The 14,624-nt window shown below is 38.2% G+C and overlaps 1 protein-coding gene across 1 annotated transcript in view; it reads right to left on the reverse strand.

Moving 5' to 3' along the window:
- LOC101862367 (cilia- and flagella-associated protein 43) overlaps positions 1-14,624 on the reverse strand; it is a 49,693-nt gene that overhangs the window by 16,470 nt on the left and 18,599 nt on the right. The window contains exons 15-28 of the mRNA XM_005104424.3: positions 14,242-14,382; positions 13,431-13,558; positions 12,542-12,701; positions 11,289-11,399; positions 10,206-10,283; positions 9,637-9,762; positions 8,788-8,892; positions 8,005-8,121; positions 6,763-6,807; positions 5,421-5,490; positions 3,364-3,455; positions 2,135-2,341; positions 961-1,131; positions 537-665 (exon numbers count right to left, since the gene is read on the reverse strand). Of these exons, the coding sequence (XP_005104481.2) occupies positions 537-665; positions 961-1,131; positions 2,135-2,341; positions 3,364-3,455; positions 5,421-5,490; positions 6,763-6,807; positions 8,005-8,121; positions 8,788-8,892; positions 9,637-9,762; positions 10,206-10,283; positions 11,289-11,399; positions 12,542-12,701; positions 13,431-13,558; positions 14,242-14,382 (1,680 nt within the window). The remainder of the gene's footprint in view (positions 1-536; positions 666-960; positions 1,132-2,134; positions 2,342-3,363; positions 3,456-5,420; positions 5,491-6,762; positions 6,808-8,004; positions 8,122-8,787; positions 8,893-9,636; positions 9,763-10,205; positions 10,284-11,288; positions 11,400-12,541; positions 12,702-13,430; positions 13,559-14,241; positions 14,383-14,624) is intronic.

Here is a 14,624-nt window from a genome sequence, read left to right on the forward strand (position 1 = left end):
CCTTTTGTCCTGTCCTTTCCCACAGCTCTTCATTTCTTATTCTATCCTGCCACTTAATTAAGAACAAATAGCTTTAACTTAAATTTAAACAAAAAAAGATGCATTACACACCCAGGTCTTTTCCAGAATAACTTGTACAACTGTTTCACCATGAGTGCCAACACATCGGTAAAGTCCTTCCAGAATGATTTGTCAACTATTTTTTAAGGAAGGAAAACATACCTTGCCACACACATTTTTTATTCCCCTCTAGGCATATATAATTCATTCATATATATATATATATATATATATATATATATATATATATAGATAGATAGATAGATAGAGAGAGAGAGAGAGAGAGAGAGAGAGATAGATAGATAGATAGATAGATAGATAGATAGATAGATACATAGATAGATAGATACATAGATAGATAGATAGATAGATAGATAGATAGAGAGAGAGAGAGAGAGAGAGAGAGAGAGAGAGAGAGAGAGAGAGAGAGAGAGAGAGAGAGAGAGAGAGAGAGAGAGAGAGAGAACCTCACTGACCTTTCTATACTTTTCTCTCTCTTCAACAAGCTCCTGAACTTTCTTGAGGTAATCCTTGTGCTGCTTCTGCTCTTCCTCATTCCACTCCTCTTCCTTCTTGGTCAACATGAAGGCCGGCTTTGGAACATCCTGAATGATGGGGGTAAGACAGGCTTTACTTTTATGTTAAGAGGTCAACAGTCATTCAAGTAAAAGTGCAATAACAACATCGAAACATGAAAATCCTGAGGTATAATATATATCTGATCATGCAAATAATTGTTTTTTAATATCAGTCCAATCACATTTAAGATCGTTTTTACCATAGGCCCCCTCCACACCATAGGAGGCTCCTTTCTGGCTGGATCTTGCATTTCTGCCCTACGACTGGGTCTTCTTTTTAGCTTTTGCCCATTACATTTTTCTTTCAAGCACAAACTCTCACCTTTTTGAGCTCATCCTCCTTCTTGATCTCCAGCACTCCGCCCATCATCATGTCTAAGGCCCTCTCCCTGGCGTTGTCTCCCTTCTCCTTAGCGAGACGTTCTTCGTCCAGTTTCTGCTGCTCGTCCAGTTTCTTCTGTTGCTCGGGCGTCAGATATTTCTCTACAGTAATCTGGGAAAAGAAAAAGGGAAATTAGAGTTTCTAAAGCACATTTATGAAATTTATTATTCTTTTAAGACGAGACGAGATGAGATGACATGAGATGAGATGAGATGAGATGAGATGATACTTTATTGTTCCTGTGGAAATGTTTCTGTGGCTTTACAGGAAAGGCAAAAACACTTGTAAATATACACAGAATTTAAATTGTATATTGCTGGCACAGAAGAGTTTCAAATATATGAATAGAAAAATCAAAGCTGACATAAATACAACATGTCGCATCAGATGCATATCTGTCAATCTGTGACAAATGTCACCTCATCAGCCAGCCCCTGGAGACCACATACTCAGGCTATAAAGGAAGAGAAAGACAATCAAAAGAGGGACTGAGGGAGTCAAAGGAACCTTGAGAAACTACAACATGTCAATTGAAAGAACTGCTGAGTTGGCCTTCCATAGAAAGCTGCATGTCCTCCCCCCCCCCCCCCCTCTCCCCCAATGCTCAAAGGCAACCGAGGATTAAAAAAGTAAATTATGTAGTTACTGAACAAATAAGCCTGCCAGAATATTTCTACTCTAGAAAAAGTATGAGATAAAAAGTTACTCCACACTTCAGCAAATAAATGGATTGCATGGCTCCTGGTAACATCTTTTGCTAGTTGGAACTAACTATAACACTAAAGGAAGTTTTATTTGATAAAAGATTACGTAAATAATTATTTTTTTTATTTTTCGATTTGAAAGAGCAACTTTTTGGGTCAGCAAAATTGCAGTGCGACTACGATTACAGAAATTTTTACCAGGCAATATTTCTAATAGCCAGCCCATGCATATAAAGAGACTTACAATGTACTCCATAAGAATCAGCGCTTTTATATGCGAAAGAAACAAATACACAAAGACAAGGACAGGTTCGGCACTTATATGACCATATTGTGTTGCAAGTGCCGTAAAACTCTTATTAAAACTAAACTAAAGAAGGCCAGGTATTTACACAGAGAATGTTAGATACCTCCGAGTCAGCAACTTCCAACAGCAGCTCAGGCTTCTCCGCCACACTCATGGCCGGCTCATCCACAGACTCCTCCAGACCAAGATACTCGATGATTTTGGCAATCCGCTTGTTCTTGTCCTTCACCTTCGAAATTTCCTGCTCTTTCTTGCCAAAGACCTCATTGAACTCTTTATTGAAAGCTTCCTTTATCCGGTGTATGGCATCCTGGAGAGAAAAAATTGTGTTGAGAATATCTACGCAGAGAATGCATATCTAACTTAACCCTATCCGTATGTCGTGTTTTATTATCGTATCCATACGACGTGGGGAACTCTGTGCCTCCACTTTCAAAAGAGGAAATTTACTCGTTAATCCGATCCGTACCCTTTGCATAGCAGTCTGTCAAAATGATTTTTTGAGAAATGCTGAAAGTTTCAAAGAGATCTTTGTACTAGAAGTATTCTACAATGTGAAGAATACAACCCTGGGGGTACAAAATGACCCCAGGGCGTACGGATAGGGTTATGAAGGTTTCAGTTTGTTTTCTAGTGCTGGGGTTGGGAGGTTTTTTTTATGATGCGTCATCAGAAAGTCAGTAAAATAATCACCCTGGTGTACTGAGGAAACGTTGGGACAATAATAATACCTTTAAAAAAAGTAGAAAAATAAGAGCAGACTCTATCAGAGCATTTACCAACAAACAGTGTCAAAAGCGATGAAGAGCGGAAAAACTAGATAAGAAGAAAACAAGGAGTAAGGGTAAAGAAGCAACAGTGCAGAACAGAATGACAAGGCCAGCATTATGACAATGACAATCTTTATTCATCTCGCAGGGAGAAATTTGTCTTAGTCGTTAACAATCGCAGTAGACGTTACAAAGGCTAGGTGCACTCATGCATACGCACAACAAGACAGGACATTAGTTAATACATGTCTCACGTGCTGAAACATTCCACTCCGTAAAACATTCTCTCTCTCTCTCTCTCTCTCTCTCTTTCTCTCTTTCTCTCTCTTTTTCTCTCTCTCTGTTTCATTTGTAGCACTGTGTGTTCAGTAACCTCACTGCAGTAGGTATGAATGAATATCTATATCAGTATGTTCTTGCTTTTTTGGAAAAGTATCGTTTACTGCGGGTCGATAGTTGAAATTCCGATGTCAGTGGGTGGCTATGGTCACTGAGTATTATTTCCGCCTTTTTTAGAACGTTTGTCTTGTGCAGACTACATTCACTCGCAGGATGAGCTCACCTCCAGGAGAACTATCTGGGAAACTTTCTGCTCTCTCGTGTGTAAATCAAACTGGTTGTAGAAGAGCTCATTGGCACCTCCGTACTGGGAACCTGAGAGTGTAGGAAACAAAAGGAGGTTGCCGAAATAGCCAATCTTTATTCAGCAAAATTTCAGAGCAAGAACTGGTGGTTATGTGAAAAAGCAAGAAATGTCATCCCCATTCATAAATTAACGTTATGTGAAATAGCAAGAAATTTCATCCCCATTCATAAATTAACGTTATGTGAAAAAGCAAGAAATTTCATCCCATTCATAAATTAACTTTATGTGAAATAGCAAGAAATTTAATTCCCATTCATAAATTAACGTTATGTGAAAAAGCAAGAAATTTCATCCCAATTCATAAATTAACGTTATGTGAAAAAGCAAGAAATTTCATCCCCATTCATAAATTAATGTTATGTGAAATAGCAAGAAATTTCATCCCCATTCATAAATTAACTTTATGTGAAAAAGCAAGAAATTTCATCCCCATTCATAAATTAACGTTATGTGAAATAGCAAGAAATTTCATCCCCATTCATAAATTAACGTTATATGAAAAAGCAAGAAATTTCATCCCCATTCATAAATTAACGTTATGCGAAAAAGCAAGAAATTTCATCCCCATTCATAAATTAACGTTATGTGAAAAAGCAAGAAATTTCATCCCCATTCATAAATTAACGTTATGTGAAAAAGCAAGAAATTTCATCCCCATTCATAAATTAACGTTATGTGAAAAAGCAAGAAATTTCATCCCTATTCATAAATTAACGTTATGTGAAAAAGCAAGAAATTTCATCCCCATTCATAAATTAACTTTTTTTTTTTCCTAGAATTAAAAATCCTCTTTCATGTTTAAAACTTCTTACTAATGAAAAAACTTTCTTAGAAAAGGCTACTACAGGCAAAAATTCTAATTACATTCACAGCTCCAAAGCATACAACATGGACCCCTTTGGTCCCCTTCCTTACGAGAAATCAGTTAACACAGCTTTTGAACTGTTCTTTACTTTCATGTATTTCTCGATTTTAGTCTTTCATATATTCAGATTCAATAACCATTCTTTCTTCACTGTATTTGAGTTAGACATTTTGTATCAGAATATAAACTTGTAGCTGACAAATACAAAGCAGAGAAGCTAAGCGGACACACGGTCAGTTCTGTTTGTATAATGGAGGACTGCTGCTCTGGTCCCTGGCTGAGTATTCTTAAAGTTGGATTATTTATTGAGAATCCATGGCTCCTCACCCACCTGGCTCAGTTTATCAAAGAAAAGACAAGTGTTTAGAACAAAGGTACAAATTTTTGAATAGCCTTACAATACAGAAAAACCATTAAACCTACAAATGCTGCAATATACTACAGTTGAGCCGGATCAAAATATGGCCACCTGTACAAGACAATCACCTGCGCAAACAACTGTTTCCCACTTACCCTATTCCCTCCTTTGCAGTCTTCCTATATCTATACATATTATATTTGTGAAAGTTCTTCACTTTGGCCGCCTAAAACTTCAGAACCACTTAACTTTCGAATTTAACAGACTTAATGGTGTTTTAGAATCATTAAAAAGGTGCACAATTCTATTGAGGAGCCAGAAGTCACTGTAGTTTAATTTTTAGTTTTTCTTTAGTTTCGTTTAGATCTATTCTTGGGAAAGTTCGTCTTCTAAAACGCCATTGTAAACATGTGAGGCTTCCGTTCCTTAGCCGTGCGCATTGTTTCCACACCTTTGAAATTCTGGAGTGTACAACCACGAAAACGGAATAGAGAATCAATCTACACATCACTATATCTAAACCTTCTAATTTTTTGCATCTCTCAGGATTTATTGCTCCATTCCAGTAGAGTGTAAATTTAGTAGGCCAATGACTTTCAGTTGATGTTAATGCACTGATCATTCCTTTCATCAAAAGAGGGCCCAGCTAGTATATTATATTGACACTACCCTAGATGTCCACCTCTCCAAGACTACTACTTTTCTCCGGGACAATGGGTGGCCATTTCAGACAATTTTGACTGAACTTACCTAAGCTTCCAGAAATAGACGGATGCTCCTTTCCATCATCCTCCGCTTCATCCCCATCTCCTTCGTCTTCCTGCAAATAGAAAAATGTAGCTTGGAATAAAAATGTTGGCACTTCAAACATACAGTTCAATCTATTCTGCATCTTTTCTAGGTAATGATTGCTCTGACTGAGTCAGTGGCATAGCATTCTACCTATATATACAGTGCTTCCAACAGCAAAATCCCAAAACGGAGGAAAAATTGGCGGGGGGGGGGGGGGGTCTAGGGGACAACGGCTCCCGGAAGCTGAAGAAAATTTGCAATTGAAAAGCTAAAATTTGGCTTTTCTGAGTCTAAAATTTTTTTTAAAATGAGATTCAAACACCAAGTGAAGCCTCTATTTAACTTTAACCAGGCCTAAATTGGTAAAAGGAAAAGTATACTTTGTAAGTAAAATCTCCCACTGGGGACAACACCAGAATGTGCATGCTTCATCACTACATAAAAAACTGCAAAGCAACAAATGATTGTAATGGGGGAAACAATTGTTGGGCAGTCGGGAGGAGGGGGAAAAAAAAAAAAACTTCCGGGATCGGGATTCGTTCCCACTCTCATGAAATAATAATAGAACGACTTCAAACCCAGACACGCAGTCTATTCAGCCATCAGAACTTCCAACAGTGAAAGGTATATTAAGTTTGATGTTTACAGCACGGTTTCACAAAAGGCAACGCAGCATAAATCTAAGACGTAGTTTGTTTTACAAAAGAGAAAGTCAGAAACATGGGAGGGGGAAACCATCAATGAGGTGGCAGGCATCGGATCGGCAGATGAAGTCTGGTGGAAATCCGCCATTTGGCAAAAAATTGGAAGCACTGTATATAACACTATATATATTTGATACTAACTGAAGCTATGAGAAGATTTCCTAACAAACCCTCACTGGTCAGTTTGTACGAGTGTATGCACAAACACACACACACACATACAAGCACGCATGCGTGCAACACATGCAAACGCAAACACACATGCATGCATGCACATGTACGCACACACACACATTTTAATAGTTCTTTGATGTATTATTCTTAAAGATTCAATGATAGCACAGAAAACTGTCCTCTGATTCAATATGTTTTGAGCATGATAAGAACCATATGCTGCAGTCAGACTTGAACATAACCCAAATAACATTTATTCATTATCAACTTTTCTACCTCGTTGATTTTAAAAATCAAACTAATATAGTATTTTTATTCTTTTCCAGCAGGTCACAGTCTTCCAAATATAACAACTTAAAATATAAACAAAGTATTTCAGAAAGAGAAAGTCTAAAAAAACTACAATTATTTCAAAAACTTACTCTTGAAGATGGTTTCGCGCTCTTTTCAACCAGTTCCTTTCTTGCCTGAAAAATATAAATATTTGTCAGTTATGCCTCATATTGTATTTTGTACTTGCAGATAATTATTGGTCTGAAAGAAACCTATAAAGTAGGCAACACACACTTCATTCTGATGAAAAACATACAACATTCAGTACCACTAATCTGTAAACATATTTAGAAAAATGCAATGCTTGGATGCTTAGTAAGCTTAACCCAGCAAAAAACTTGATCATTGGCCGGCTAGTAAAAGTTATAAATCTTAACCCTATCCGTACGCTTTGGGGTCATTTTGTACCCCCGGGGTTATATTCTTCACATTTAGAATACTTCTAGCGCGAAGATCTCTTTGAAACTTTCAGCATTTCTAAAAAAATCGCTTTGACAGACTGTTATGCAAAGCGTTCGGATCGGATTAACGAGTAAATTTCCTTTTTGGAAAATGGTGGCACAGAGTTCCCCACGTCGTATGGACATGATAGCATGGATAGGGTTAATAAACGTACATAATGTATGTACAATCATTAAAAGAATAAAACTTTTTTTTTCTCTCTCCTAAACAATTTGGCCCTCTCAGCTTAGTACACTTGAACAGTCTGCCAACAATACGTATACCTGTATCCTGTGTGTCATACTAGAACAAGAGAAACAGATACAGGGGCTCTCGTGGCCTAGAGCTTAAGGTGTTTGCCTCTAATTCAAAAGTCCAGCGTTCGAATCTGGGTAGTGACAGAAAAATTTTCTTCTCTAAAATTGTTTCCTTTCCTGTTCTCTCCCAATGTTTTGTCGTCTGCTTTCGTCTCCTCTTTCTGCCCCCTACCCCTCACCTCCTCTGCCCCCTCCTCTGAGCTCCTGACCCTTTCTGCAGCCTTTCTACTGCTACTCTTGGGATCCTTCTTACTGCTGTCTTTCAGCCACACCCCTGATCTTCTGGTAGAAAAGATCTACACCTAGCCTTCTCGGACAAGGGCGAAAAATCTCAGAGGGTCACGTGTGCAAGTTGTGCACGTTAAAGATCCCTTGGTGGTCTAAAATCGATAAGAGTAGGCTTCGGCCACCACCTGGGCAAAATTGAAAATTTCCTACAAAACTGAAAATTTTTAATGTGTCCGCGTGCTCATATGACCTTATGCAGTTGCGAGCACCATAAAACTCTTACCAGAAAAAAAAAACAGAAACAGATACTCCTATGTTTCATACTAGAACATGAGAAACAGATACCTGGGCCTCTCTCATCTCAATCTTCCGGCGGGTGCTCACGGTCTTGATCAGGTTGATAATCTCCATTGTCCTGGGCCGCAGGGGGAAGTTACTCACTTCCAGGGATGAATTGAAAGCCTGAGGAAAAGCATGTGAAGATTGTGAGGTTACATGTATGAAAAAAGACATCTGAAAACTTTTTATCCTTTGAGGTGACTACACCCACCGAATTCAACTAAATGTAAAAACAAATGCAACATCATGACACAGTGGTGTTCACTTTCAGAGTCATGAGATCAAGGTGTACAGAAGATACAATGTCTTGTAAAAGCAATTTTTTTTTTAATTTAGGAAAATGATAATGATAAAAGTTTGTCTGTCAATGTGTGACAATGACCAATACATCCACAGGGGAGAATATTTGTGAAGCGTGCTGACAAAATGAGACACTTCTCGGATTCAAGCCTTAAGGAAATAGATACATCACGCTTATAGGTGAAGTTTTTACAATTTATAAGACAGTATGAAATAATAAAAGATAGGTTATAGTTAAAGAACATGGCGTCAATAGAAAATCTACAAATTTGACCCTAATGTCGATTTTTTGCCAATATCTTCATTTGAGAATTGCGAGAAGTAACTCATTTTGTCAGCATGCCTCACATTTCCTAAGCAAAACAGAAGAAATAAGAGCTAAGACTTCTCGTGACTTCTGCAATGGCTAATGAGACGAACTCCGGTAGAGAAGTGTTTGTGACACTTTGAGCATTTAGTGGAAAGGTACTGGATAAAAAAGTGTCTCACCTGAAGTGCTCTTCCTTTCACTTGCATTTTGTCCCAACATTCCTCTTTGATCTTTTCTCTCAGGTACAGCTTGGCCAGATTGTCAAACTCAATATCCTCTCGCACCTGCAGGATGAATATATCAGTTAACTCTTAGTACACGGAAAGCTGTTTCACCTTAGTACGGCTCTATTTTGCCATCCATTTTTCAATATCGCAAATCCTTCTTTAACTTCATTTCTATTCAACCTATCTGTACAAAATAAATATATTTATAATATAAATTAAAAATGAATGCTTTATGTAATAAATATAAAGTTTGATAGTAGATAACATGGACTGGCTGGAGTCCAAGAGTTTTTTCTTATGACAGTAAACAAAGGAACAATGCCACAATATCAACTGGCGCTCCTCATAAGTTGGCAAATTCGTTTAAAAGGCACAACTGAATGTAGTTAATCATTAATCAAAAGATAAATCCTCTGCAAAAAGAGTGAATACATCAGCAAGAATCCTGGATAAATTGTGTTGATATTAAGAAAACAAACCCCCACATATACACAAATCTACATTTACAAAAACCTCACATACCCATTATATCTCTGCACATACAGAGAAAAGCATAAATTTATCTCCGGCCCTTTCTTCTGCTTTTGTAACTATAGAAAAATTGTACAGGAATAAGAAGCAGAACAAATAATTCTCCTCCCTGTAAAGAAAAACAAGCCCAAAAGCAACGACAAGTTGCCATTCACAGCAAATGAAAAGCTGCGAGGATTTCTCACAGTTCCCTGTTTAGAAACAAACTGGTGATTCAATTTTCCTTAATGAAGTATGTCAGAAGAAAGGTGAGTGGAGAAAAGCATTTACCTTTTTGATCTCCGCTTCACCCTCAGCCTGGAGGCGATTTTGCTCTTCAAGGTCAAGGTCAAACTCATGCCGACCTAACTTTTCAATTTCTGGAAGGTCTTTGTTTTGGGACATCATGTGCTGAATCTAAACGTACAAAAGAAAAAAGAAAAGACAAAAACTAAAAACATTAATACTGAATTTGTCTTCTTGTTTAGTTTTAGTTTTAGTAGAGGTTTTACAACACTCGCAACTGCATAAGGTCATATGAGCGCCAGAAGATTAGAAGTGTTACAAGAGAGTAACAAACAGAAAAAAGAAGAAGGGGAGATAAGGACGATAGATGTTTGATAGGAAAGAAGAAGCAAACCACACCAGAGCACCCACCAACAACCCACGTGTCTTCTTGTAAGCTAAAAATAAGAGCCAATATTAGTGTCTACTCAAGATTTTTCTACATCTATCTGGGTTATCTCAAACAAAATTAGATGAAATTATATGAAAGTCAGAAATGAAGACCTCAAAATAAGGTCCCCTTTCTTGATAAAGTACAAAATGAAAGTCTGTTATTACACGGAACAACAAATTACCGTTCTCCGGATGTCTCTGATCTGGGTTCGGATATCCCGCTTCACATCGGCAAAATGTTGGTTCTCTAGTCTTCTCGCCTGATGAAAAACAAAATAAAACAAGGTAATGAAAATATTTTTAAAAAAGGTTAACATGCTCTGTTGTAACATCAAACAAGAAAGAGTCACAGCATTAATCATAATTTTTTACTTAGGTTTTCTTATTAATTCTTTTTCAAAATTCATTGTGCTAAGTAACTTCATATTGATAAAATAATAAGGAAACGACAACAACAACAAAACAAATGGGTGGAAAATGAAAATTCACTGCCTTTACAATTTAGAGAGAAAACAATATCACAGTCATGCATTATAGTCCACAAAATTTAATCAGATATGTGAGGCATCGCGGTGAAATCAGGTGCTCGTCAAAATAATGAAACCAAAGAATCTGGCATTTTCTGGATGTTGGGCAATTATTTATTTTTTTGTAATTTTATTTTTTACGCTCAACACCTTTTCTGTCCATTTAAAAACATATTTCAGGGTGGATTTAACTGAAAAATATTCATTAAAGGCACAAAATATGTAATTTTTCAGTTTCAAGGACTCTCAAGCTATTGAAGTTACCAAACTTTGGTGGCCATTTTCTCTCTAATTTTACCCCTGAGACTCCCACTTCCATCAATCACAAATATCTCAACGACTGTTCAAGATACATGCACATTTTTTTTTCATCCAAAGCAAAGCAAATAAATAGGCTTTAAGACAATACCAATAACTCCACCTGCCCAAAAATTGATGAGCGCCCGATTCCATCGTGTCGTGACACATAAAATTTGTATCATCAATTCCATCGCGTCGTGACACATAAAATTTGTATCATCAATTCTATCGCGTCCTGACACATAAAATTTGTATCATCAATTCCATCGCGTCCTGACACATAAAATTTGTATCATCAATTCCATCGCGTCCTGACACATAAAATTTGTATCATCAATTCCATCGCGTCCTGACACATAAAATTTGTATCATCAATTCCATCGCGTCCTGACACATAAAATTTGTATCATCAATCAACAAACAATGTAAAAGCCTTACATCTATTTCTCTCTGCTCAAGCCATGTGGCATTGGCCCTCGGTGATGGTGGAGGGGAGACGTAAATCTCGTCTTTGTCTTGAGCGCCCTGCTTTGCTTGCTCAATGCGCTCCTGTGATACAAAAATACATAAATAAAAGACACATACGAAATAGAATGTTGGTCTAACTTTCAAGAAAGATAGACAAGATCTTAAAGACTTCCACAAAGAGAAATTTACTGTTTAGTTTAGTTTTAGTAGAGGTTTTACGGCACTCGCAACTGCATAAGGTCATATGAGCGCCAGAAGATTAGAGGTGTTACAAGAGAGTAACAAAAATAAAAAAGAAGAAGGAGAGATAAGGACAATAGATGTTTGATAGGAAAGAAGGAGCAAACCACACCAGAGCGCCCGCCAACCACCCACAAAATTTACTGTGGCAGGGTACATACATTACGGAACACGTACTCATCAAAACACACAGAGAAAGCATGAGGACCGAGGGAAATAAAGACAAATCTAATCAAGGAGTAAATGAGATTGTTAAGTCCATTAGAAGGCCATTGTATCAGAGCTACCCTTCTCCCTCCCAGACCTAGCATTGACAACACACTCAGTATAGAACATTACAGCAACTGCAGCAGACCTACACTTAACACTACATGGCAGTGGACAGAAGGGGGAGAGCTCAGCTGTTGCTGGATCGATAACAACAACAACAAGGCCATTAGAAAAACTAATGAAGAACAATGTTCAAGGAGAACGGGACATAAAAACAGCCAAGTATTTGAGCATTTGTTATCAGGGAGCAACTTCTTGTTTCCATAGATTTGTTAACACGGATGGAATTTTTTAATTTACAAAACAAAGACAACCTGAACCATAACATTTTTTTATAAACCTGTGGCGTCGGTGGCCTAGTGGTTAGGTTACCACACTCGTAATCGTGAGGTTGCGTGTTTGGGGATTCGAGCCGCAGGCCTGACGTTGTGTACTTGGTAAAGACACTTTACACAAGTTTTCCCCACTTCACCCAGGTGGGAATGGATACCTGGCTTTTGACAGGGAAAGATCTAGTCAGTTAGTTAGTGTTTGAGTGCTTAACCAGCTTCTTGCATTGTATGCTTCCCGGGAAGCTGAGAATGTTTCTGAGTGTTCTATGGTCTACTGGGGTAATAATATAGTGTAAAGCGCATAGAGCTTGCTTTCGAGCGGGGACATGTGCTATACAAATGTTATTTATTATTATTATTATTATTTCTCTTTCAACTTACTTTTCTTTCTCTCTCAACTTGAGAAGCTCGTCTCATGCTAGGAGGAGGCTGATTCCACTCTTGATACTCCGTCAGTTTTTGATTCTCTCGGGCCACAAAGTCCATATCTCTGTCCCTTTTCTGCTTGGCACTGCTAGCTGATGCCTTGCTTTTCAAATGGCTGGAAACCACAGAGAGAGAGAAATGTGCTAATAAATGTGAGGCATCGAGGGGGAATCAGGCGCTCGTCAAAACAATGAAGTTAAAAATCGGCATTTTTCTGACGGTTTGGCAATTTTTGTCAAATTGTGCGTATAATAACTATGTAGATGTATAACAATTTCTATGAGAAAAACAGTCTCGCATTGAGGTTGGTAGTGAATACTGCCTTTTCAAGATGGGATAAACTTACTTCCAATGGTTTCAGGATGGGATAAACTTATATCCAGTGGTTTCAGGATGGGATAAACTGACTTCCAGTGGTTTCAGGAAGGGATAAACTTACTTCCAGTGGTTTCAGGATGGGATAAACTTATTTCCAGTGTTTTCAGGATGGGATAAACTTAGGATGGGATAAACTTACTTCCAGTGGTTCCAGGATGGGATAAACTTAGGACAGGATAAACTTAGTTCCAGTGGTTTCAGGATGGGATAAACTTACTTCCAATGGTTTCAGGATGGGCTAAACTTATATCCAGTGGTTTCAGGATGGGATAAACTGACTTCCAGTGGTTTCAGGAAGGGATAAACTTACTTCCAGTGGTTTCAGGATGGGATAAACTTACTTCCAGTGTTTTCAGGATGGGACAAACTTAGGATGGGATAAACTTACTTCCAGTGGTTCCAGGATGGGATAAACTTAGGATGGGATAAACTTAGTTCCAGTGGTTTCAGGACGGGATACACTTACTTCCAGTGGTAGCAGCTGACCGTGCTGTCATAGCCACAGGACAGAATGTACTGGCAGTCGTCCGAGAAAGCCACAGCCTTAATGCCTCCCTTGTTATAATCGTGGGGAATGAAAGCAGCCGTTCTGTCCTGTAGACGTAAAAGACAACGTGTCAAAAAGAAATCTCAATATTGCACAAACTCTGCAACATGAAATGCACACACACGTTTAATTTTGTTTTAGTAAGACTGGCACTTGCAATACAAAAAGGTCATATAAGTGCCAAAGATTAGAGGTGTTACAAGAGAGTAACAAAACACAAAAAAGAAGGAGGGGAGATAAGGACAACAGATGTTTGATAGGAAAGAAGGAGCCAGCCACACCAGAGCACCCGCCAACCACTCGCACACATTTAATTAATGAATTAAAATAAGTACCAGTCATTGGGGACATACTTTTGTTGCGAGGGTCTTGATGATCTAGCCTACTTCATTAAGCACCTATTTATTACATTGTACCCAGTCCTTATGTCAATAATATGCAGACTTATCATTGTCTGCATCTCTTTATGACAATAAACTAATAGAAACTTGAGCATCCCCATCTCCTTTCTTTTCAGTAAGAGTTTTACGGCACTTGCAACACAATAAGGTCATATAAGTGCCTAAGATTAGAGGTGTTATAAGAGAGTAACAAACACAAAAAAGAAGGAAAGGACGACAGATGTGTGATTTGAGCAACTTTTCTACACTGAAAACACAACAGCTAATCAAAAGAAAATCTGGCAGTTCTGTAGGTTTTGATTTCAGCAGACTCCTCTGTAGATATTTACCAAGGCACCGATTGTCCTGATCTTGACTTGTCCGTCCGGGGCATGCGAGAGGAGCCACTTGAGATGGTGGCTCAGAGTGACGTCCCCTCCAGAAAGCTGGTGGCCTGGATACTCCCCCGACGGGTTCAGAAGTAGGTCAATCTGCAAAATGAGATGCGCGATTGAGGACGAATAAAGAGGAGTTTTCTCAAATCTTTTTACTTATTGTATTTATATAGAAGACAGCTTATGACGAATATAAGAAAGCGACAGGCAAATTTCTTCGGACACACAATGGGGAAAGAAGCATTGGAGAATATTGTAACAACAGGCAAGTTTGATGGAAAGAGAGGCAGAGGCAGATAGAGGGAAAAGATACTGGACAAGATGACAACATGGCTAGG

Source organism: Aplysia californica, unplaced genomic scaffold (genome assembly GCF_000002075.1).
Source record: "Aplysia californica isolate F4 #8 unplaced genomic scaffold, AplCal3.0 scaffold00420, whole genome shotgun sequence".
Lineage (NCBI taxonomy): Eukaryota > Metazoa > Mollusca > Gastropoda > Aplysiida > Aplysiidae > Aplysia > Aplysia californica.